The following is a 26,351-nucleotide window of genomic DNA, read 5'->3' as shown; positions in this document are numbered from 1 at the left end:
TGGTTGTCTTTTGAGTAAGTTTTAGTGAGGTGATTTATGGGGTTGCTGGGTTTGCTTAATTTAGCTGAGAATGGTCCTAAAAGAACCATTTAGTGTTTGTTTTGACGAGACCTGCTTTTGTACTCCTTTTCGTCCAGTGAGGTGGGAACAGGCCTTAAGAGCAGGAGTGCCGTCTTCTCTCCCGCTTCCTAGTCCGCCCAAAGAAAGATAATACGTTTGAAATCTTTTTTTAACTTAGGTCAAAAGCTGAGGTCGACGCAACCTTAAATTAGGGGAGACGCAACCATACTTCGGTGCGAATGAACTTTACTAGGGGGCGACGAAATTTGGGGAAACTATCAAATCTATTTTGAATTCTCTTTGGCTTCTTGTGATATTTTCCACTCTTTTGATTGGGCTTTAAGGTTACCTTAATTTGCTTACACAAACTTCGATCAATGTGGTACAGTTCCATCCCATCTTCCTTGCCCTTCCCAACAACAACGAAAGAAGACTGGAGACGAGTCAGCCCCAAATTCCAATGACCATATGAGCACATCAGCAGGAGACAGCTAGTCTCGTACCTAGACCTTCCACGGCCAAGCGGTATAATATAAAGGTCCAGTAAAGTTCGATTTCGGTACATTTCAGTTATAGTTAAATGGTAGGATCTGGGTACAAGATTAGGAGATAACTAAATCATTCGTATTATTTATTTCTAATTTTCGTTTAATTAATAAATTTTTTGGTTACACTTGTACTAAAAATCGAGTTTTTCACATTCAGCATCTTCAGTGCTTTTAGCATTTATCATTACTACCGTGTGCATAATTAAGACAGCTTCGTTCCCAGGCCCTCTCTTTCCTTTACAAAAAGAACCACTCCCGTCCCCAAAGTCCCTCGGTTTCTCGTCCAAAGGTCCAATCGGCTAGAGAAAACCATTGAGCTATGGGAACGAGAATGAGAGAGAGTCTGAAAAAGTAACTGGAATGACCATAAAAGCTTTTCGCACACAACGAACGTGATATTGCGAATGGAACTAGAGCATTTGTTAATCGTAAATAAGTTTTATACGTACTGTAAACATGTGACATTGGACTTCATTGAAGCATTTCTTTCAAGCTAAGGGGATTTGGAAATTATTGGACACTAAAACAAAAGAAGATTTTCACAGTCACAGGATAAATCAGATGCACCATTAAAAAGATAAATAACTTTGCATTGTTCGAACATACATCGAATAAGATCCACAATGGCTGCCACTAAACTAGATCACATCTTCTTAATTTTTTAAAACAGCAAGATTGTTTTCCTATTCGCCGCTAGGTTCTAGATTTGCGTCTAACGTAATTGGTGCTAACAATCAATTCTTGAGGTATGCCACTTTACATAATAAAGCAGAATCATCCTTTCTTTGATTTTGATATTTTTGTTTTCCTTGTTACGCTGCGTCAGCTTTAACTGCCATAAAAAAAAACAAACAAAACAAAACAAACAAACAAAAAAATAATTTGTTCAACGTATCATGAAAATATAATATCTAATCTTAGAACTGATACCTAACACCTTTCCTGATCTTCAACGGGCGCTTATCATCGGAGCTTCTCCACCAGGCAATTCAATCATAGTGAAAAATAATATGACATGAACGATAACATTGACGATAATATTAACTATAATAATAATAGTAATAACAATATTTCGAAAAATAGAACAAAACCAAATCACACATTACAAAAAAAAACGAACATACCTATAAAAATGTTCTTGGGGACTTTACATCTTTGCTGTTAACACCATTATTATAATCACCAATAATTTATGTCATGTTAAATCTTGAGAACAGAATTTGAGAAGAAAATATGGAGTGATAGCCAAATTATCCTTATAAATGGACCAGTTTGGCCAGTTGGTTTCAAGCGATGATATTAAATTGTACCACCCTATAATTTGGGTTTGCTTTTGTCATTAGTCTCAGCCTTTTTTAATTTGCCTTTCTTAAAATCGCAGATGGAGCTTAATAATGCGCCTCGTTCTGATGATTTTGGCGGAGGGGCAGCTTTCTGAGCAGGAGGCTGGGAAGGAGGTGGAGGTGGTGGCGCGGGGGCCTGGGGCGGAGGTGGTATGGCTACAAAAAAAGGAAAACAAAACCAGAGTTAAGTTGAGTTAAAATTGAATAACAGCAAAAGTTTTCGAATTATGCCAACAAAAGTTGTGTTAAGTTAATTTTCCTGGGTATAATATGCTGTAACATTTTCACTAATTGGTAATTCATATAAGGAATTCAAGTTGTTTAGATATTTGAAGAGGGTGGGTTGAGACGAGACGAGGCGAGACGAGGCGTGGCACTAGATTTTCTTTGTGAATTTTAGCTTTTTTACGGTCGAGCAGAGAAAACAAACAACAGTAATTCTAATGATCTTTTTGCAATATAACACCTCATTAACGTATAAACCCGGACCTAAACACAGTGTAAATAAGCTAATCTAAACTACAAAGAAGCTTTTAAACGTACCAGAAGTTTGAGTTCGAGGAGCAGGCGAAGCAGAGGATGGCGGGCGTGCTAATCAAGAAATGATTTTCAGTTAGTCTCTAGCACCTCTAGTGATTAAGCAGCAATACCGTGGTAACATTTGGCGAATTGCTCAGTAAAAACTGAATTGAAATCGCCCTACGCTCTCTCACATCTCCAAGATTTGTTGAAAAAATCCAAAGATAACTTCCAAAATCAGACGGAGCAGGAAAAAAAAGTGGACGGAGCAATCTACATTAGGATGAAACCGTTCAAATTGGAGGGAAACGGCTGAAATCTGCACGACTGAAATGGTGACCTTGCCACTGCGAGCTTGAGGCCACACCACGTGGATTTAAACACCGAGACCCTCGAGTTCTTGGAAGTGACAGTATTCGGTGAACCGTAGTCAAATTAAAAGTCAAAATGAAATTATTACGAATGCTTTAGTTATTCAAGACCCATGTAATCTTCACAGAAGGTTGATAAACGTTTGTTACCTGTTGTCTGTGTTGCGTCCGATAGGGATGCCTCCTTCTGCAACTGCGGGGAAAGGAAATAAACAACGATGGGTAAGGGAGGAGTGGGTGAGGCAAAGTTTTGTGCGGACAAAAAACAAAATAAAACAAGAAACCGATCATGAATAAGCCTGTGAAAAGTTGAAAGATGCCATTAAACGCAAAAGAAACAAGGGAAAAGGGCGAATTTTGTGGAGCTATGATGATAACAGCAAGATCAATATTGTCAAATCTAAGGGTGACAAGAGAGGAGACGAAGGAGGCAAATGGGGGGGAGGGGGGTGCGGTTATGATCGTAGAGACAAATTTAAGGGTGAGCATGTTAATGTGGCCGAAAGTCAAGACGTTGCCATGGAGCTGAAGTGAGGGCAAGGAAAATGACTGAACATTGGAAATTAAATAAAACGTTAGTTCAGCAAGGAAGTGGAGAAATCACGACTGACAAAAAAGACTTTGATGATGAAAATCATACATGTAATAACAATGACGATAAATGATGATTGTGGCGGCGATATCTTTACCTATTTTTTTTTTTTAAGACGGATGGTTAATACACAGCTATCAAACTCTGTTCTGTTTTTGGTCTAATCTACCTCTGATTTGGACCCTTTTCACAGATCAGTATATTAAACTGAGTCATAGACTAGCTGGTTCTGTTTAAATGACTACCTCAAGAATATGTAAACACACAGACTGGCTAGCTTGAAGACTGATTCGTTAACTTGCTGGCTCACTGACGTATCGCTGGCTTTCCTCCTTTGTTTTTAGAATGTCACAGGGCGTTGCGTGACATTCCAAAACCTTCCTCGAAAGAGGGCGACCTGACTCTAAAAAATTTTACATTCTGACATTTATTATCTACACTTAAAATCTATTCACAATGAAAGTACGACGGTAATTTAACACCTGATAGTTCTTGTAAAAATACAACAACAAAAATAGTATATATTCATATCTGTAACAAAAGGAATATTATCGTCTACTTGTAACTTTCATATTTCCTATTCAACAGATACACTTCAACAATCCTCTACTTTACCTACACTAAACACACAATCTGTATAATGCATTCCGACCACTATGCTAGCATGCTATTCCTGTAACAAATTATACTAGCACTGATAATAATAATAGTAATAATGATAATAATAAAATGAAAATTAAACACCTTGTGTGCCTACTTTTCATCTCGTTAAAAAAAGGACAACTGGAAACCAACCTTTCCATAGAGCAGGTCGATTAAATTAACAATTAATCAGCTTTTATGATTATGATGAGCATCCATCAATTTATCTATAGTAAGCAGTAAATGGAAGAAAGTATAAAAACCCTTTGACTCCCATGATTTGATTGTTAATTCTCCCCTCTAGCTGCTACACATTTCCTCGTGAATCAGTTACAAAAATTCGCTGTTAGATCAAGATAACAGCTTCAACCTGAAAAGTCTGAGTAAGCTAATTACCTGTTTGCTGGATGATGTAGAGATATTAGAGGGAGAATTACTAGTTAATCACTTCTGGGAGTTAGAGAGTTTATTATCTTAAATATAAATATCACAATTTGTTATTTTGAAAAAACGCGGACACTCAATGTTGACAAGTGCTGGTTAAGAAACGTCAAAATAACACAACAAAAGATCAAGAAATCATCTCCACCTTCTTTGCGGACTTCTTTCTCTTCTTCTTCTCTTCCTCTGACATGTGGTAGGCATGCGCTTTAGATGCTCTCCGGAACTGTCGTAACTGAAGAGAAAAATGAAAGGAAAATTATTGTATCGCACGTTCATGTGTAGAAACAAAGATTACATTTGTTACGAGTCCTTGAATCAAATGCAATGCATCGTTCAGAAACTAGAATCGAACCCGGGTCACCTTTGAAGTCCAGGTTCGATTCCAAGATTCCAGAGTGAAGTCCGATTTTTTGGCATATTCTGCATAAGATTGGTGGATTGTTAAGATTTCCCGGTTGGAAATTTACACAGAAAATGCACTAACGCACGGCCAGCCAAATATTGATTCCCTTTCGTATGCCCTGCGGTTGACCGCTGTGTTGTGGTTGGTTTTCTTCCTCGCCCCAAGGGTTTTCTCCGGGTAATCCAATAATTCTCCCTCCACAAAAACCATCACTAGAAATGTAATTCCAGCTGTAGAAAACAGTAAACGAAGAGCCACCTAGTGCAAGTAACTTTGCTAACTCCCTTGCATAGCATTATTATTGACAACCTTAAGCACACCAAGACGGCGATGGCGACGGCGACGGCGACGGCGACGGCAACGGCAACGAGCACGTGGCGAAACAAACGATTTAATGAGCTGAGCACGTGCATTTCAAAATTATTCATTTCAAAGCTGTCCTTTGCAAAACAAGAACGCCAAAATCAGCAAAATTTGCGTGATCTGAGAAAAGGAAACCCGAAGACCAACGCAGCTCGCAAAAATTTTGAAAGCTGAGGTCTGGTGCCGTTAAAGATGGTAAACACATCCAGTCATTCGTAGACTTTCAAAGTAGAATTTAAATTCACTTTAATATGGACGTATCCTCGTTGTCGCCGCCCTGACTGCTTAGTGTCCCTATCGTTAAAAAGCAGCGGTCATTTATACCGTTTTTTGATCCTCCTTGAGTTTCGATTCAGTTCGATCCTTCGCTGTTTTTAAGGCTTCTTTTAATTTACTTGGAATCTACAGGGATAAGACAAAACGATGTAATCAACACCAAAGAAAATTCAGTACGTATTGACCATTGATAAGAAACCAGTTACAGCTAAATTCCTATTCTTTTGCAAATACTGAACTTCCCTCACAAACATTTTGTTCTTTAAACTTAAGTAAATTTGATTAAAAACGTCCATTTTCCCAGTATTTTAACCAAGCTCACAAGCGTTTTTACCATCCCAAACATCAATGTTCCACAAAGTACTTCTTGTTTCTTTAATGTTCCTTGGTTCGGTTTTTCGTAAAAACCAGATCTAAAGCAATAGCAACGGCCAATCAGGAAAAAATAGTAAACAAAACTAACCAATCAAAGCTCAAAGAAAAGCCACGTAAGCTGCCAAAAGCGCGGGAAACGCGAGTGACCAAGTCGCTGCTAGTTTGAGTTTTGCATCTGATTGGTCAGAGTTAATTCGAGAGAGTTGTGTGAGTTGTCTACACCAATCACGGTTTGAAGTAAAGAAAGAGTAGTTTTGGACTATTTCAAACGTTCCGAGCTAGAAAATTAAATTTACCTTTAGTAGAGGCTTATCACCAGCTGGGAAGTCTATGGCTGCAAAAAATCTGGAAAACAAGGGAATGATTTGACACGAATTACAGCTCTACTTAGTTGAAAATTACACTCTTCAATTAGCAAGGGATTAGACTTAATTACTAAAGGTTCCCATCCATTCTTGCTCCCAGGAACTCTCCTTCTTTTGCCCATCTCTCACACGGCGTTAACGAAGGAACGATAGAACTTCAAAGAAAGTAATGTGTGTGTATCTGGTTCGCAATGAACATGCAGATAGCAAGTTTTCCTGAAATCAGTTGGAGGTTGCTCATACGTTGTGACCGGAAAATACTGGTCAAATTTTCCACTTATCCCGACCCCCTTGAATGAGTACTTTTGCTTGAAGACAGAACTACAACGAAGTCTCTTAACCAGTCCCAAGCCGCGTGTCGCTCGATAGATCACAGGAAATGATTGGCCCCTGTATCACACTACGTCAGAGAACATATCTACAATAAAAGGACATAAGTGCTAAGGTACATCTCACCACAGGGAAGAGAGAGAGATCCCGGAAACGAACTTAGGTACTCTTCCCATTCATCCTTGCTCCAAGGATCTCCCCTTCTCCTGCTCCTCTCTCACCCCAGAAAAACAACCCCAGAAAAACAACCCCAGAAAAACAACCCCAGAAAAACAACCCCAGAAAAACAACCCCAGAAAAACAACCCCAGAAAAACAACCCCAGAAAAACAACCCCAGAAAAACAACCCCAGAAAAACAACCCCAGAAAAACAACCCCAGAAATACAACCCCAGAAAAACAACCCCAGAAATACAACCCCAGAAAAACAACCCCAGAAAAACAACCCCAGAAAAACAACCCCAGAAAAACAACCCCAGAAAAACAACCCCAGAAATACAACCCCAGAAAAACAAAACAATAGGTTCTCTTCCACGCATGTCACAGGAACACAGGTACAGTTTTCACACTTACGGATTCGCAAGAAGATCAGCAACAGTCGGAAGTCCTGTCTTGTTACACGCCTCGTCATTTAGGATGGATAGCAACACTGATCCTGTATATTCAAACACGAGAAATGAAATAATTTATCCCTACAAGCACTTGAACGGTCACTTAAAGGATTTGATTCTTGACGACACACCAAAAATATCCGATCAATTACCGTCAGCTTTGTTAATGGACAATGTTCAGAATGAGCGTCATAAATCCAAAGTATCATCAAGTAGCCAATGAGAACTATCGTATAAACAAGCAAACGGACTGAAGCGCGGGAAAACGCGTGAGACTAAGGTGCGGTTGGGTTGAGTCTCAAACCTGATTGGTTGAGAAGTCGGCGCGAGCTTTTTGGACCAATCACGGAACGAAGCAAAGCAAAACCGAAGCTACAACCGATCATTTTCGATCTTCTTTTGAAAATCCCTCTTAGTACTACATAGAATTGTAGGTCTCATCTAACGGTTTCAATAAAAGCAGATTGACAGCGGTCTACCACCGCCTGCAAGACCTCTTACCGCCGTCTGTTCGGCCTGGAAGCAGGCTCTTGTGTTAGGGTTTAACCTTGTAGCAACTTACGGGTAAAGCAGCCCATTGCACTATTGGCAGACGCTTATGGAAAATATGGTACTTGTACCAGCCTATTTTAAAACTAAAATACCGATTTCATACAAGACTAGTTGAATTTGTTAAACGACACTTACTTAGTTGTAATGGACAGTTTGGAGGGACATCTTGAAGTGTACTGCTTCGCAGTGCTTCACCAAAAGCCATCTCATACAACAAATGCGCGAAACAGTAAACATCTTCTGATTCCTTCTCCTACAGCATTGAAATAAAATGCATGAAAACAATTACTTAGCTTCACAAGAAAATTCATTTCATAACTAGATTCCGTCTCCTAACTAATCGTCATTTTTACCGGCAAGTTTTCTTCATTGGTGCACATTCAATTAGATTATACATAAAACAACTTTTTTTTGCCAGAAATTTAGTCTTGACCAAAACTGATGCGACATTCTTATACTAGGGAGCGTCTTATCAAAAGAATCTTAACACGGAAATCGGGGAAGATTTCGGTAAAATATGGGCAGAACTAAACAGCAAATAAATTGTTTCTGGTAAAAGTTTCATACCTGTATTTTCTTCATGGGAACGTAACGATGTCTGTGAATTGATGGAATGCCCAAGAGACCATTTTCGATTTCTAGTAATCTGAAATTAGAAGACAGAGTAACGAAACCTTTATTTTTACGAATTCTTGTGATTTAATTAGAATATTATAACATTTAGCAATCCATAAACAGTTTAATTTTGTTCAAAAGGTGATATTTGCCCCAGAGTGTAGACGTAGAGATAATGGTTCGAACGACATATACATCTTAATTAAGTAAGCACGAAGAGGTACGTGAAAGACCTAGTTCACCAATAACCTTGAACTGAAAGATCTAAGATATCATTTGTTGTTGGCAAAAAAATGAGATGAAAGAAGGGACTGTTAACCCTTCAACTCCCAAGAGTGACCAAGACATAATTTCTCCTTACAATATCAACAAATATCAACCAGATAAGTGACGAGAATAAAGAAAAATATCAATTTGGGGATAATTAGTTGATCCAATACTAAATTCTCTCAACTAACATTATAAGAATTGTATGGTTGACAGTAAGGAGAAATACAAATTTGATCCGGGAGTTAAAGGGTTAAGAAGTTAACCAAGGACTTCAACTCTCAGAAGTAATTAACATGTAACTTCTCCTTATGATATCTAAACATTACCCAGCAAAAAGGTAATGAAAATACTCAGACTTATTAAGTAGAAGTTGTTGTTTTGATCTAGCACTAAATTTCTCGTAATTAATTAAATGTGGAGCACCTTGAGGGGAGAATTAACTATCAGATCGTGGAAGTTAGGGGTTAAACAGATTCTTTTTTTTTTTTTGGATACTTTGATACAAGCTGCACAAAGACTTACCTACAAATATTTCCTTCCACAACGATATTTCCTGAATGTAAATGACCTGTGGAAGTAGTAGATATATTTCAAGGCCTGGCACCTTGCATTTGACAAGTAAAAGATGAAGTGCACATTGGGGACTGAATTACACAACTGCTGTGGCTTAACCTCTTGTCTTTAACCCTTTAACTCCCAAGATCTCATTGGTAATTCTCCTTACTGTCTGCCATATGGTTCTTGTGATGTAAATTTGGAGAATTTGGTATTGGATCAACTAATAATCCCCTAATTGATCTTTTTCTTTATTCTCATCACTTATCTGCTTGATATTGTATTGATATTGTTTGGAGAATTTCTGTCTTGGTCACTCATGGGGGTTGAAGGGTTAACATGAAGCCACTAAGAGTAATGACTTGACTCTTTTAATCCCAACAGTGACCAAAAGAGAACTTCTCCTTACAGTTCTGATACAGTTTTGGGCAGAAGGGTGTCGAGAAGAAAGAAACACATCAATTATTGTCTGATTCAACACCAAATTCCTCAGAGCTAAATCCATATTAAATGTATAGCACACAGTGTTAAGAATTGATATCTGGATCAAGGGAGTGCAAGAATTTATAGACAAGATACCATTTATTGCATTTTGTCAGGTTTGCATTCATCCCCTTGGAGGAACAGGGGGGAGGCATTGTGCAATTGAAGTGACTTCCCCCAAACACATTGCAAATGACCTACATTATGGCTTCAAGGTGCATCTCTCATTCTGAAGTCCACAGCCAAAATCAGACAACCTTGTGTCTAATGCCACAACTGCACATATTTTTTACTAGATTAATTCAAGATATGTCTAAAAGAAAAGATTTCCATTGCATTTCCAAAGACAAGTCTGTGAGCATTGCTTACCATAGGGAATTCCTTTATCATGTAAAAACTTTAATGCCTGTGAAATAACAAACAGTAACACAGACTACAGTTAGCTTCTGTTATATTAGCACATGCTGTCACTTGCAAATAGCCCAAGGTCAGATTTGTGAATAAATTTTCTCTCACATTGTAAGATCAAAGCACTCTCTAAGTTGTTTCCATGCGATTTATTTCTTTATTTATTTTTCCCATACACTGTACCCCTTGATAGTGTTTTAGCCTTTTTCTTTGTCAGTTACACCTTTCACACGTTTCTCATATCACACAGCTCTCTTCTATTGCAGCCCTCTTATATTTAAAGCCAGTTACTTTCATGCATTATCAATAAAGGGCAAAATTACTGAGCGCTGATTGGTTGAGAGAGAGGGCATTTTTTTCTTAATCGAGGGCATTTTTAGTAATCAAGAGAGGGCATGATTACCTGTTAATGATTGGCTAATCCGTTTGCTAATCCGTTGCTTCCCAGATAAAAATAGACTGCGTGCGTGATTTTCCTTCGTATAAATTTTGCCCTTTATTGATAAACAAGTAATCCCATGAGACCTCGTACTATTAAGGATTAATTGCACTTGAGTTTTCAAAATTTTCCAAATTGCCCTCGTCGCTTCGCGACTCGGGCAATTTTGGAAAATTTTGAAAACTCTCGTGCAATTAATCCTTAATAGTACTTGGCCTCATGTGATTACCTATACTAATCACCTCTTAAGTCAGTTTACATGATGTCATGCCTGGTACCACTCTCTGTTTTAGAAGTCAAGTTGGCAGTAATATATTAGGCATTATCAATATTGGTTTTTTTTTTCCATTTTGGTCCATTTGCATTAATTTTTCATTTATAATTTGCTTATCTCAATCAATTAACTTAACTCTTGTTTATATTTTTAGTTTCAACCTACCACTACTGCTGTAAACTAATAAACAGCATTATTTCCAGTTGGAAAGATAGCATTTTTTTGCTCTTACATACCTCTAGAATTTGTCTTCCAAACAGCTGAATGTTCTGTTCATGTAAAACAGCTCTAGATTTTGGATTTCCATATTTCTTTAGTTGATTAAGCTTTGGTTTGGCCTGCAACATTCAAGCAACAAATACTTAAAAATACAATCAAAGCCACAAAGATTCTCAAAGGCAATTAACACTTACAAAGAAACAACAAACAACCAAACAAACAATTGAATACATGTACCTTACAGAGACAGTCTCTAAGTGTTCCATTTGGGACAAAATTACGAACAGCTATAACTCCTTCTGAATTACACGTGGTAAATGAAGGAGGGTATATGTAAGGATGCTGAAAGACAGAAAAGTGAGATCCATGAAAAATATATTTCTTCCCTTTATCTTTTTCCTAAAAAAAAAAAAAAACTGCAGATTGAGGTCCTCAAAAGAGACATTACATCTTAAGTGGCTTGATACTTGATCCTCATATCCTCAATCCTTTAGCTTCAATTCTCATGATTTGCAATTATAGTTTCAGAGATCAGGGATTGAGTTTCCAAAAAAAAAAAAACCTGTCAATTTTCTTTTGAGTGGTACTGAACATAATTTCTGAACAGCAATATTTTTTTGAGGGTAGTCTAGACAGGGTACATGCTAAATAATACAGTTTCCAGAGTCAGTCAGTGAGAAATATTTTCATTGAGTATAACATTCAACAGCAAAAAATAAGAAATGAAGTATATATACCTGTAAAGACGTCAATAACTTTAAGATAGCTTCTAGATCTTTCTCATCCAAACTAAATTCAGGACCATAGTCAGTCTAGAAGAAGAAAGAAAATTAAAATTAAAATCATATAGATTACCATGAAGGCTTTCTATTTCTGACAATTACAGTAAAAACCAGCAAAAATTTTTACCCAGGTTAGAATGTTCCTGACATCTTTTTTTGTAGGATCTGTAGGCTTTATCAAGAAAAACTGCTTCCTTAAACGCCAACCTGAGGGATGCACGAACATTTAAGTGAATGAAAAAGAAATCCTGCAGTAATCCATTACAGGAAAAAACATTATAATTTGAACAGACAAAATGTCTATTTCTTGCAACTCTTTAGAAATTAAAAAAACTCACCAACATCAGGTAAAGGTTCAACTATTTCCCAATTGGGGACTGACCGTAAAAACATGGCTACATTTTGCATGGCTGTTTCTGTAGGAAAATATGGTAAGTTAATATTTAATTAATACTTAATGATTACCAATATCTGATTGAAAAAATGCTTGCAAGAAATGGTCTTTTTAAAAATATAGTGCACAGTACTTGATGCTTTGACAATGAAATTTCGCATTAGAGGGTGTAAAAAAAGTGAAGATATTAAGATAATGCTGTGCATGTATGCACTTCAAATGGACAAGTTAATTACACATCTACCTTGAAAGTCATGTGAATAATTTGCGGGATCCAGGAATCTCTTCACGGAAATGTGTCTTGTTAACATCGGGTGGGCCAGTATAAAGTTGATATAATTCTGAAAGAAAAACGGTGATCCAAGCATGTATCTGGAGTACAAAGTTGACATGTGTATCTGTTCTTTTAACATAGCCCACATACAAGGCCTAACTATTTCCTAGGGAGCTGCTATGGTAAAAAATTCCTTATTTACTGCATGGCCATGCATCCATAACATGACATGTGCAGTTTCACTTCAGCTGAGAGTTCCCACCAAGACTAGCCACAAGGACTCAAAACTTTCAAGAAGCTAAAGTTGCTCTCAGCTGCACCTCAAGCAACTCTTATGCTTACATCAAGCTCTCCTAACTACCTGTGTGCATCCCTAACTAGATATATGCATGCTTAGCATGGACCAATTCTTTAATATAACATACATGTACATGTACAGTGAAACAAACATAGCTATTGATGGGGTTTGAAGATATGGTACTGCAATATAAGACTTGACCCAACAGTCCAACTGCAATTCCACACAGCTCTACCAACAATATCAATAAATTACTACCAAAATACTGAGTTGTTTAAAATTCCCTCTTATCTGATTTTTTTTGTTTGTTTAAGAGATGCATCCAAGTCAACCCCATCATTAATCTTTACATGACTAGGAGTAACTTGCATCCAATTTCTCTATACAGTATCACTACTGAATCAGTAAGAACAAAGAATATATAATTGCCAATTAGAAGAGTACACTGTACTTGATACGTGAACAAATTCTCCTTGTCAGCACAGAACAAAATGCATAGAGATACAGTATGGAGAATATGGATACCCATGTTAGGGTACAAAGGGTCAACAACATTTGCCCCCCCACCCACCCTTTCCTCTCTCATCTCCAATGCTCCTGCCCCCTTGTTTCCATCAACAAGTTAGACAGCAAAATTTTTTAAGGGATCAAATCTCCTCTCCATTTTTAGACCAGACAACAGCTACTGGAACTGTATTTCCATACCTGAAGACCTTGCTGTCTTTCTGCAATAAATGCTGCATCCATGTTGCCAAATACCTTTTTCGGGGGCATTGGAAGATCAATACCTGAGACCTAAGAAGAAAAGAAAGCAGTGGTACAGTAAAATATAGTACATGTAATTTCAAGATAAAAAAAGTTGGTGATATGGATGATACTAACACCAATAAAAAATAATTATAAAAAAAAACAGTGTGTAACAAAATAAATTTCAAACTCACAATAGCATTTTTTAAGACATGTTTCACCATAACTCCTGACATCATCAGTTTAGTGTGTTGTATGTGTTCACTTTGTTTTTACGTGGTACATCATCATTATCATTCGAAACGCGAATGAAATAATTAGGGACAGGGAAGTTATTTCTTTTTTGACAAACAGCAGAATGTTTGAAACAAAGCTTTTATGTTTATTTAAAAAGGAACAATATCAAAGACTGTAAAAGTAAAAAAATGTACAGAGAATATTTGCCTAATTATCAAAAATGGTTGAAAGTGTACTCTAGCTGATGGCGATCAAGGAAAAAAAATAGGGAAGCTTATTTGAATGATTGTGGTTAACCAATAGGGGCACTTGTTAGAACAGGGGCTCTTATTAAAAAATTAAATCAAATTCAAGGGGTTGCATACTAGAGAGGGTGCACTCATTGGAAGGAGGGCACTAAATTGAATCCTAGAGGTAAATAATTACAGTTGTATTTCATCTGTATATTCAGTTTAGGTTGCAAATGGCCACTGCACAAATGACTCCTTTAATTTAAAGCAATGAGCTGTTTTGGCTGAGTCTGGAAACTTTAAGGAGAGGAACACAGGTGCATGGGAACATAAAAACTTTTGTCTGTCGACAGACATTCTTAATCACCCTGGTGGAAAAACCAGAGTTACATTTTGCATATGTAACCTGATAAATAATTTTATCAGTTATGGCATCCAGAATAGGATCTTGAAAGCTGAATTTTCATTTCTTATGAAAGAGGTAAATAAAATCCAGAAGATCCTATTCTGGATGTGTTAACATCCCTCTATATTCTGACTAGAAAAAGTATTCTTGTGAGTTTGAAATTTAGTTTGATTTGATAACGGTCACAAAGTTAGTATAGGTTATAACTTGATTTCTCTTGCAATTTGGTGTTAATAATCATAAGTAAATTTTTCAAAGACATCAAAATTGCACAAGCTTGCAGGGCAAACGCAATTTGTGTTCTTTGAAAAATGTTGTAGTGCTTACACAGGCAGCCCAAGCTCCAGCTATGAGATGATCATCTTGTAAAATAAGAGTCATGGCAAAAATACAAGAGTCTGTATGGGAATATTTACAACCACATCGTCACTTTATCAATTTGTTGATGTCAAGTGTCAGTGTGGTCCCTGGTGAGGCTCAGTTTGCAAAGGAGGCAGGGTTACCATACTAGTTTTTCACTGTCTTGTGTCACGGTAAATGAGTATGTGGGTCATTAAAAACTTCTGAACTGGAAACTTTGGAAGCAAATTGCAGCTTAGCGTCGGTTTCATGGGGAGGATTGAGTTGGTAGTGAATTGAAATGGAACTACAGTATATGTGCTTGCATTCTGCATTGGATTTAGGTCACCCAGTCATTTTGAGCCTTGATTTTTAGCTTCTTGGATTGGCATTCAGAAATTGAGTGTATACTTCTCTTTAGAGTAGTAACCCTAGAAATGGATAACTTACTCAAATAAGCTCCTTGCAACAAAGTAAGCAGTCACAAAACAAGTAATGCACTGTCAAAGTAAGGTGGGGTATTTTTAGCAAGAATTGGACTGTATTTTTTTATCCCTATGAGCAGCCATAAATATTTTCAAACAAACTCTTACATTTTCACCATGACTCATCACTCTCATTACGGAAGATGATTGTCCCACAGCTGGAGCTTGGGCTACCTGTGGTGCTTATTACACCAAATTGCCAGAGAAATCACGTTATCACTTGTTAATAATGTACATGACAAAACATCACAGGAAGGTAGGACAGATGAAAATTTTGAAACCATGGACATGCTCTTCGTAATTTACACTTGTGTTACATGAAAATGCATTAGTTATTACCCAATCAGAAGAGCATAATTTTTCCATGTACATTATTAGAGATGTAACAGTGTGTATGGATTCATTCTACATGGTTATCGTTCCTTTCTTGGAACCAGCTATTACATAATGATGCACTGAACCAATATATTTGTCCAGAGAAGTAACAAACCTCTAGGGTTGACTGTAGAGTGACAAAATCACTATACCGGTGTGCAACCTTGGAAAAATAAAAATTTGATTATTAGAAAAGCAATAGTTACTCTGTAATTTTACCAAAACCATCTCCCCCTTTATCAGTAAAACGTTACCTTTCATTCAAACATCGCATCAGTACTTAGCATTTCGAATTCATTCTCAAAATGTTATTCAACCGCAGAAAACAAATTTTAATAATTGATTTAATTTAATAATTGTCTCTACATCTTTGACCACATCTGAATTCAAAATAAACTTCCATTTGTACATCGGACAAGCTTTGCAATTAATTCTTGCAATCTGTTGTATATAGGGCTTGTTACAGTTTCGAAGGAGTTTTCGGAATTTCAGGCGTGATAAATTGAAATAAATTGAAGCGAGATCCTGTGGTTGTTTGTGTGATTGAAATAGCAATCACAAAATATTTGTTGGTAAACGTGTTAACCTGAATTATCGGGAAAAAATTCCGCTTAATCATCTCGATCGATGACGAGACGCAAATCTCCACAGAGGTCGAGTCGCACATCTTATTAATACCCGGAAAATCTACACCCGGCGATTACTGAAAATAATTTTAAAACTGCAAATATGTAAAGCTTAACAAACCTGCCACGAGTCTTCTTGGTTGATGCCCCTCTGCACTTTCATAATATAATCCTACGAGGTAAACCAACAAGGAAAACAAAATATATCAAGCATGCAAATATGATTGGAAAACTAAGCGCTCCACATTATCGGCTAGCTGTAATGTAATACAACTCTTACCACATGGTCTTTCTTGGCAATTCCCTCGATTATGCACATCATCGGTGTTGTGTCATTAATGACATTCCTTTTTCTAGGGACTACAGCCATTTCTAATCAACGTTTGTTAGAAACAGCTGAATCACCTCTGAGAGATGGGGAAGCAATGTGTTTTCGTCAATGACTTAATCGCCGAGAGTTTCATCGTCTAATTAGATGCACTGGGAACAAACTTTCGGGCTCATGTCAGCAGTGATTGGTAGGATGACAGGCGCATGAGTGTGTTTGGCGCGAAGAGAGCGGGAAAAACATGATAACGTCTGTGTGACTTTCCTAAAAATTTGTGGCTCCCCCACAGTTTAAGGGAAGGATTTTACCAAAAAAAATATGCCCAAAGCGAAGGATAAAACTAAAAGAAGAAGAATTGAAGAGCTAGAGGTACGTTATGAGCTTTACTTGTGTTGATTGCTGAGAAATGGGATGTAAAATGCGGTGTTTCATTTCTACAGGAAGATTCGCCGCCCAGCCAATCGCGAAGACGTGGTGCAAGGTACGTCTAGGTTAAATACTAGATAAATTTTCCTCTATTTGTTCTCCCACGAGGAAGGCTCTTTTGTAATGTAGAAGTTCAAAATAAAAGACCTCCCCGTCCTAGTGTGTTTAATGAACCATGCAAGCTACCTACAACCAGCTCTGACAACTTCCGATTTGTGTTCTCGATCGCGTGGTCAAATTCAAATTAAGGAAGTGAACACTCTTGTGTTTTGCGACGATTTTGAGTTACATCCAATTATTTGTCTTTTACTTCTGTTGAATCCAATAGCCAGCTAGTAGATGACGATGAAATAGAAGAGGTTGACTGTACACAGACTGGAAAATCTCAGAGTCAGAAAACACAAAACTACAAAGAACTCTCCAAAGAAGAATTGAAGAGAAAGGTATGCTGAATGTCTTCATATGATGAGCTGTAATATACACACACTTTCATGGTTCTTACTCATGACAGGAGGGAAGATGCATAGCTGATGTCACCAGACAACATTTTGCTTTCTGTATCATTTAAAACAACATGTTCATGTTACTCTGGATCTGGAAAGTAACAGATCACAGATGACACCAAAATATGGTAAGAGCATCATTGACATACTTGGCTGCTCCTTGTATGCTATGTTTTTGTTCTTATAACATTATCACATCATCTGGGATTGGTAATGTGGAGTCCATTTGTCAACTCACTCTCTCTCTCTCTCTCTTGTTTTCTCCATTATGTGCATTTGATTTTGGCCACATTATTTTGCCATGTATAGAATGTTTTGAATTATTCTTTTTGTTGTTTTTTATATTTTTTTACAGACATCTGATGTTGCTAGGTATTTATTGTTCACAGACAGGAAAAAGTATCCAGTCAAACGTGGAGGTACATATTTAAGATGCAGTACCTTTGTCTCAAAATGTGAATATGAAAATGTCAACATGAAAATCTTGATCAATGTAGACAATCTACAAGATTTTCAAACCACATGCAGATCATTTACAAGCAGCAGCAAAATTTAACCCTTTAACTCCCAAGATCTGATTGTTAATTCTCCCTTCTAACTGGCACACAATTCCTTGTAAATAGGTTATAGGAATTTGGTGTTAGATCAAGGTAACAACTTCTTCCTGATATGTTTGAGTATACTCATTACCTGGTGGCTGGATAATGTACAGATATTATAGGGAGAAGTTGTGAGTTAATAACTTCTGGGAGTTAAAGGGTCAATCCTCGCTGCATGTAGGGTCCCAAATGTAACATTACTCAAAGAAGACTCTGACCAGTGATTGTCCAGTTCTTAATTTTTTATTTCTCACAGCAACTGAACCCCTTTACCATAATTGTGACTGGCATCTAATTTCTCCTTACACTATCACCCTTCAGTCAAATATTAAGGTTATGAGAATAAAGAAAATTATCACCAATTAAGGAAGCTCCTGATCAGCGGACAAATTCTCTATGTCAACACCTTAGTGAAAGTATAGAGAACAGTATGGAGAATATGCATACTGATGTTAGGGTGTAAAGGACTAAGAGATGTGTTAAAGGACTAAGAGAAGTGTTGATTAAGAAAGAGGTGATGGTCAAATTATCAAGGGAATAGTTTTGAGCTTGCCACCATACTAAATACTGTTATTTTTTTCACAATGTAGTCAGCATCACTGTAGACCGTAACAGTGACATTTTTGATAGGGGAGATATGTGGGATGATGCTACATTATTGTGTTATCATTTTCAGCAGCCTGGAATGATGTAAAAGTCTTTACCTTTGCAAGCATCTTTCTTTATTGTTTTCTAATTTTATGACTATTTTTTCTTATCATTAAGCATGAATATACTATGACTCCTTGTACTAAACTCTGCCTATGTGATCTGTAACTGTTTCAGATATAACCAAGAATGTGCTAAAGGAACATGCCAAATCTTTTAATGAAATCTTTGACCATGCCAAGAAAAACTTAAACAAGGTATACAAATACATTTTGTAGAGAGCATTGTTTCTGTTAGAATATCTCTGGATTCAGTCTGACTTGTTCTGATTGAGAGCTGTCACTGTCAATTTCCTATTGCTGTTTGCCTTCCCTCATCAACTCAGAATTGATAATTAAATTATTTGTTTCACTTGCCAGCCAACATACACATAGCACAGCAGTTTCCTTAGAAACTGATAGCCTCTTTTATTTGTATGACTGTAGGAAGGTTTAAAACCAATGTAATGGGATTTTCACATGCAAATAATACACTTTTCAAAATGAATCTGCCATACTTTTCAATAATCAGTAACGCCATAACCTTAGACATGTAAGGACCTTGTGTTTGCTGTGACAAGGTGTCTTTCACAAACACTCCACTTAACAGATACCATCATTTTATTTTTGCAGGTTTTTGCAATAGAAGTGGAAGAAATTGATGTAGGAAAGTCAAGAGGTTATATTTTAGTGGATGGTGTCAAAAGTGAAGAACAGCATGAACTAATTGACTGGTAATTCAATTAAATCCCTTATTCCCAAGATGAAATTAGTAATTCTTATTTCCATGCTTCTATAATTCTGTGTAAATTGGCTATGAGAATTTGGTCATCTATCAAAGTATCACCCTTTGGCTCTAAACCATTTATGACTACCCATAGATGACTAAGACTGAATTTGTCTGTATCATATTAAGTCTAACTGCTATTGTCTGAAAAATAGCTGCATTGTTCATACACTGAATTGTTCACTTTGGTGATAAAAGCATGAAACTTTGTATGCTTAGTACTAATCTTGTTACAAATAATTTTTGATGTGTGGGTTGACTGAAAACCCTGCTGCCCTTGGAAGATGGATGGTGGTTATGCATCAGAGCTGGCTAGAATGCTTGAAGAGTTCTCACCAATGAGAGCCAAACTCACCATGAGCAAAATTCAGCCATTCAAAGTGCCTTTGCTAAAGATGTAGTCAATCTTAGTGGTGAGTCACAGCATCCCCAGCAACCTGTTTTGCTGCGTTAAGATGAGATAGTGATGGCAGCTCAAAATAGTCATAGGGTGCCTTTCTAGACAACCCTCTCCCAAGCTAAGGACTCCTACAATGAACTTAACCTAACCCTTAGGCAGAAAAACAGGTTGTTGGTGATGCTGCAAATGCCAAAAAGTCAGTCTAACTTGCACTGGATTGAGCAACTGTGGAGGTAATTGTAACTAGTTTGTGAAACTCACACTTTGAGTTGACTCGGTTCATATCAATCTCAAAAGCTTTCCTGTAAATTCGCAGTTTTCAACAACATCTTAGTGTCTGTAATGGCTATATATTATTATATTATGGCTATATATTATTACTATATGTTATTCTCACTGTATCTTGGCCCTTTTCCCTAGTATAGTACCAATAATTCTATGATGGACTTATTTTCAACTTCCCCCTCAAGCTGTACAGTAGTATTCATTTCAGGTGATGGGGGTGTTAAGAAAATACAGTGCAAGTGCAGTATTGATTAATAAGGAAGGCCTAAATGTAAGACCTTTTCAAGGTCAGAAACACATGAAAAGCCAGCATGTGGCCACACATAAAAATGATAGTGGATTGCTTGGCTTTCATCAGTGCAGTAAACCATTAGTATATTCCAGCACAGGTGCCTCAATCAAGATTCTCAAAATTGAAAGAAAGGACACTTGATCACATTTAAGGCAATTAATGACACAATATATCATTTGTTACTGATATATCAGTTTCAAGTTTGTTTTAGTGCTCCCAGACGATTTCATTATCAGTCTCATTTCCGGGTTGGCAATTTCGGGGCATGTGCAGATCTCATGATCAGAGCGTAACCTAGCTTGGATCCATACGATGTATTAGAAATGATATGTTACAGGATTAGTAGTAAGCATGTCAAGTTTCATGCTTTTATCACAAAAGTGAACAATTTTGGACGATAGCAGCTAGACTTTATATAAACACATTATCAAGAAGACAAGTGGTGAGAATAGCAAAAAATATCAATTAGGGGATCATTAGTTGATCCCACACCAAATTCTCAGAACTAACAACATAAAAATTGCATGACAGGGAGTAGGAAGAGTCTCTAATGAGATCTTGGAAGTGAAATGTTTAGTGCATCTATCCTCATTACCCCGAGAAGTTAATTGCTACAGGGAGGTAGATTTTTTACATACTGTTTTATAGAAGACCAGCCAGGGAGGATTATATCTTCACTTCTTTTATGATACTTCTGTTTTAGGGGAGATGATCTTCCCAAGATGGGTCTGCTGATGGTTGTGTTAGGCATGATTTTTATGTGTGATCATGTGATTACTGAATGTAAGTACAACTGAGGTATTTTTGGCTGACGGGAAAACTTACTGATGTCTACATCATTTAGTATGATAAGCTGAATTATCCATTTAACCTTAGAGAGTGATCAGCTTCTAATTTCTCCTTACAATATCACTCCTGAACTCCTGAATCAAACATTAAGGTCATGAGAATAAAGGAAATGGTCACCAACTTAAAAAGCTCTTGATTTTTAAACAAATTCTCTTCGTCAGCACTTCAGGAAATGTATAGAGAACAGTATGGAGAATATGCATTCTGATGTTAGGGTGTAAAGGGTTATACTTGCATTTTGAATGGTTCTTACTTATGATCTATAGGAGGGCAGATGTGTAAATGATGTCACTATTAACAAAATTTTGCTTTTTTATCATCTAAAAAAAATAGATTCCAAGTTGCCATGGGTCTGTACTGTAATTGGTCTCAGTAGATATCATAATGTGGTAAGAAAATCAGTGAAGTAAATGGCTGCAACTTTCTGTGCCACCTTCTTTTTCCTACCACATTTTTGTGTCATCTGTGATTTATTACTAATTATATAATAAGCTCAGTTATGCATGCATTCTGATTGGTTCTCACTTATAATCTATTGGAGGACAGACGTATAGATGACATCACCATTAAAACTTTTTTTCTGTATATTTTAATTCTTTATTATATAAAACAAATAGATTCCAAGTTGCTGTGCATCTGTTCAGCAATAGATCACAGAGGACATCAAAATGTGGTAAGAACATCGGTGACACACTTGGCTGCACCTCGTGTGCTACTTTTTTGTTTTTACCAAATTTTGACATCATCTGTGATCTATTACTGAACAGACGCACGGCAACTTGGAATCTATTTGTTAAACAGAGGCATGGCAACAGGGAATCTATTTATTCATTTTTGTCATTCAATAACAATATTTAAAATAATACTGACTTAAATATATTGTGGTATCCATGAGTCAAATGTGATAACCAGACCTAGCAGCTAAGAGATAAAGATAAATAACGCTCTGGAATGGCTTTGAAGTTTCTTGCTGGTATCAATATTTTACAATTTGATCTATCTCAGTGTAAATAGTGTCGAATATCTGGTGTCAATATTAGCCCATCCATACAATTAATTACTTTATCAACACCAGTGTTGTCATCAGCAATATAATCATTATTATTTTGTGATTATCATCCTTATCATTATCCTAGTTCCCCTTAAGGGTGTTATTTATTAATCTGAGTTGTGCCATAGATGTACATGTACTGCTTGGCAAGAGTTACATAAGTGTACCTTAACCCTCTAACTCCCATGAGTGACCAAGATAGAACTTCTCCTTACAATATCAGTACAATGTCAAGTAGGAGAGTGATGAGAATAGAGAAGAATATAACTTGGGGGACTTTAAGTTGATCCAATGCTAAATTCTCCCGAGTAATATCAAAAGATTATGTGGCAGACAGTAGGAAGAAATACTACCGGTAATTAGATCTTAGGAGTGAATGGGTTAACAAATTAATTCACTGGTTGTACTGTCTGTTGAACTCTCTGGTACAGCAAACAGCTTGTGAAATGATCTAAATTTTGCTGTTTTGTATTGTCGATCGTATTCTTGGGTTGGGAGTGAAAGGGTTAACAAATTATTTCACTGGTTGGCTTGGCTTATGACGTCTAGTTTTTAGTAGTGTAGTTTGGTTAATATCATTATAATAGCTATTAGCTTTTGTATTTTATAGTTTAATCATTGTTATACAGTGCTTTAAGCAATTAGTGATCACAGCGCTCTATAAGTGTTTTTATTATTTATTATTATTATTTTGCTTCTTTTTAGCAAAACTTTGGCACATGCTGAAGAAGCTTGGTATTGAACCAAAGTAAGTGCACATTGAAAGGAAAGATATTTGCTATTTTTTCTGAATAAAGGGGGTAAGTTTCTAAAGAAACCGTGGTGCTGCGTCGGTGGGAGAGTATAGCAGGTAATTTAGTGTTAACAACTGAGTTGAAAATGTAAATTAGCCACCGTAAAGGGTAAAAAAGCTGACATTTCGAGCGTTAGCCCTTCGTCAGAGCAATTGGAGGAATTGTGGGTTGTGTGTGGGTTTATATGTACAAAGTGGAGCTACACCATTGGTGGGAATATGCTGACAAGAAAACAGGAATAAATTAGTTGAATGAAAAGCGCTTGTTGATTCCGTGGGGATTAACAATCATAAAACTTCAGTGGTCGAGTGGTCATTACAAAATATGTACCAGGGTCAGAATTTTATACTTACATCCCCATCTCCATTATGCATGTTTTGTTTTTGTTTTTGTTTTTGTCATAATTTGTTTATACATTTATTTGTTTGTTTGTTAGGAAAGAGCATGAAGTGTTTGGTGATTCAGAAAAACTCATATCACAAGAATTTGTGAGACAATGGTAAGTTCAAGGGGTTTTTTCAGGGTGGAGGTGATAACAACTCAACAATCAATAGTAACAGGTACCCCCTTCCCTCCCCTCTCCCACCTTAATCTGACCTGTGGATTCTGTAATATTTATCTGACACCAGTGATCTTGCAACAACAAAATTACATATACTCAATTTGCAGATTTCCTTTGTATAACCATGAGTTAAAGGAATGGGGGCATGTGTTGATTGAGAATTACTTGTTGACCCCTCCTCCCCTTGATAAAATTCCTGGACTGTTCAGCCCTAACGTGTATGATCTTTGCCACTCAGACAGAACACACTAAAGCTAGCATGGTTTGATGCTACTCTGGTTTAAAGATTTAGTTAATATAACCTTGAAGTTTAAATTCATAGACTCGTCATTTTGACACTCCTGTCTAGTGCCTTCATCAGGGATGATCTAATCACTGCAACAAGAGGTCCTTTTATATATTGCAGCATAGTTAGTAGTCTCCTCTACTAACTATGATTGCAGTGATTAGTTAGTCCTTGTTACATTTATTAAATCTTCAAACCAGAGTAGCATCAAACCATGGTTGACTTTCCACCAGGTTGCCTGTGAACTTTAATATAACACACTAAAATTTATTTTCCTTGCAACTGTTTTAGTTACTTGGACAGAAAGAAAGTTTTGGGAGGTGACGAGGCTGCATATGAGTACAGATGGGGAGCAAGAGCAGAGAAGGAGCTGACCTGGCGACAAGCACTGAAGTTTGTGTCTGAGGTATGCAGCTGACAAACTTCATTTTGTAATTTTGTAATTTTTTTCTTTATTGGATCGTCGATACACATCAGTATAATTAAGTGTTGATTAGACAAGGTTTACCCTTTCACTCTCAAGATCTCATTAGTAATTCTCCTTGCTGTTTGCCATACAATTTCTATGATGTCACTTTGGAGAATTTGGTAGTGGATCAACTGGTAATCCCAAATTGATTTTTCTTTATTCTCATCACTTGTTTGCTTGACATTGTGTTGATATCGTGAGGAGAAATTCTGGCTTCGTCGCTCATGGGAGTTAAAAGGTAAAGAAATTTAACCTCTTTTCTTATACCGGTATGGTGGTAAATTCGTGATTCAAAAGGGGTCAGGTTGAAGCGTGCACAGGAGAGTCTGAACAAGAACAATCTCCACTTCCGGTATTGTACGATTCGAAGTCTCTTCGTGGCATTTCACTTCACTTCGTGTTTTGGCTCAAAAAAACTTCGTGATGTGAACAGCATTTTAAAGACTATTTATGTGACAGTCTAGATGTCCCGACGCTTGATTTTAATTTAGTGTAAAGGAGAACGGTTTTTACAAAAAGGAACACGATCTACATTTGTATAGAAAGCGGTTCGTGCCACGCAACAGGAGTTTGTACACACTCACTGCTCGTTTAAGACTACAGATTTTCTCCAATTACTCCTCTCTATGACATCTCATAGATCTATGGTACCCAAATGGAAGACTGGACTGCCCAAATGAAGGAGATAACTGCTAAAGAAGAAAGCGATACGAAAGGCTAACAGTGAGAGGATGTTGTAATCTTCAATCGGCAAACAGAAGGAAATATGGCGGACCAGCGCTGTCATTTTAGGCCGCTCATTTCACTTGTTACTGGCCTGCTGGTCATTTCCTTTGACTCTCAGGCCATACCAGATTTATTTGACAAAGATGAAATAAGTACCAAATTGGAAACATACGTACGTACTTTATATTGCACAAACTAACATTTTCTACGCCATAGTTACACTTACATCCATGTAAACACTATTGGTGAAACTCTTTAGGTCAATTTGTAGGTAAAGTATTTGTACATCCATGATAAATGAAGATTATAGCTAATTTTCATTGCTATTGTTTTATTTTAAAAAAAAGTTTCTATGCGATAGTTACACTCACTTCTATAAAAGCACCATTGATGAAACTCGTCGGGTGAATTTGTAAATCCATGATAAATGAAGATTACAGTTTATTTTTACTGATAGTATTTGATTAACAAAAAAAAAAAAAAAGAGATTTAGTCGTTGTTTTTCCATCTTCGATTGTAAATTTTTTTCCTTCTACAGTAATGCGAAGGGTTCGTATGAGGTCTTGAATTAGGAAAGTATGCAATCTAATCTCCAAAAAACTAGAGATTACATGGAAGACAGCACGAAGAGAGCTGCTAATAATACTTTGTATTGAGCAGGTGAGGTATGGCTCACTGATTAGCTAAACTTACTTAAATTACCTTTGGACAAAGCGCTTTGAATCGTGCGATCAGAGGAGTTGTCTAAATATCACATACCTTTTGACAATGTTTGCACTAATAACGCCAGTTGTTAAAACTCATTTCCGGCGCAGTCTGGAAGGTTGACAGCGGGGTTACAATCAAAGGTTATGTGAGTTTTCTACAAAAAAAATGCATTCCATCCCTAAGTGGTTTTGTTTTATCCATGGGTTTTTGTGACTCGGCCCAGATAAAACGCTTAAAAACGACTAAAACAACAGACCGCGTTATGGGGCATGATGGGGCGCAGAGGTTCGGTTGGTCAGCAAATATTCTTACCCAATCTGAGACGTCGAAGTAATGCAGACGGAGTCTTGC

The 26,351-nt window shown here is 36.9% G+C and overlaps 2 protein-coding genes across 2 annotated transcripts; one reads left to right on the top strand and one right to left on the bottom strand.

Annotated features, from left to right (window-relative positions):
- Positions 1-662: 662 nt before the first annotated feature.
- Positions 663-16,718, bottom strand: LOC131789886 (PX domain-containing protein kinase-like protein). The gene is made up of 21 exons (XM_059107067.2): positions 16,530-16,718; positions 16,371-16,421; positions 15,739-15,786; positions 13,510-13,599; positions 12,477-12,573; positions 12,177-12,254; positions 11,966-12,045; positions 11,794-11,868; positions 11,294-11,398; positions 11,074-11,175; positions 10,086-10,122; positions 9,201-9,246; positions 8,361-8,439; positions 7,929-8,046; positions 7,204-7,285; positions 6,233-6,281; positions 5,610-5,687; positions 4,665-4,751; positions 2,992-3,034; positions 2,495-2,542; positions 663-2,107 (listed from the first exon to the last, which is right to left on the bottom strand). Exons 1-21 carry the CDS (start codon positions 16,617-16,619, stop codon positions 1,923-1,925), a joined length of 1,668 nt encoding a protein of 555 aa, XP_058963050.2. The 5' UTR covers positions 16,620-16,718; the 3' UTR covers positions 663-1,922.
- An 88-nt stretch (positions 16,719-16,806) lies between these two features.
- LOC131789892 (non-structural maintenance of chromosomes element 3 homolog) lies at positions 16,807-26,006 on the top strand. The gene is made up of 11 exons (XM_059107074.2): positions 16,807-16,946; positions 17,018-17,058; positions 17,332-17,446; positions 17,862-17,925; positions 18,931-19,010; positions 19,425-19,525; positions 21,259-21,338; positions 23,161-23,203; positions 23,686-23,748; positions 24,389-24,503; positions 25,207-26,006. The coding sequence occupies exons 1-11, from the start codon at positions 16,896-16,898 to the stop codon at positions 25,285-25,287; spliced, it is 834 nt and encodes a 277-aa protein (XP_058963057.2). The 5' UTR covers positions 16,807-16,895; the 3' UTR covers positions 25,288-26,006.
- Positions 26,007-26,351: the final 345 nt, after the last annotated feature.

The sequence above is a fragment of the Pocillopora verrucosa genome, chromosome 11, assembly GCF_036669915.1.
Source record: "Pocillopora verrucosa isolate sample1 chromosome 11, ASM3666991v2, whole genome shotgun sequence".
Lineage (NCBI taxonomy): Eukaryota > Metazoa > Cnidaria > Anthozoa > Scleractinia > Pocilloporidae > Pocillopora > Pocillopora verrucosa.
Note: the sequence above shows the minus strand (reverse complement) of the source record. Positions and strands in the feature narration are given on the sequence as shown.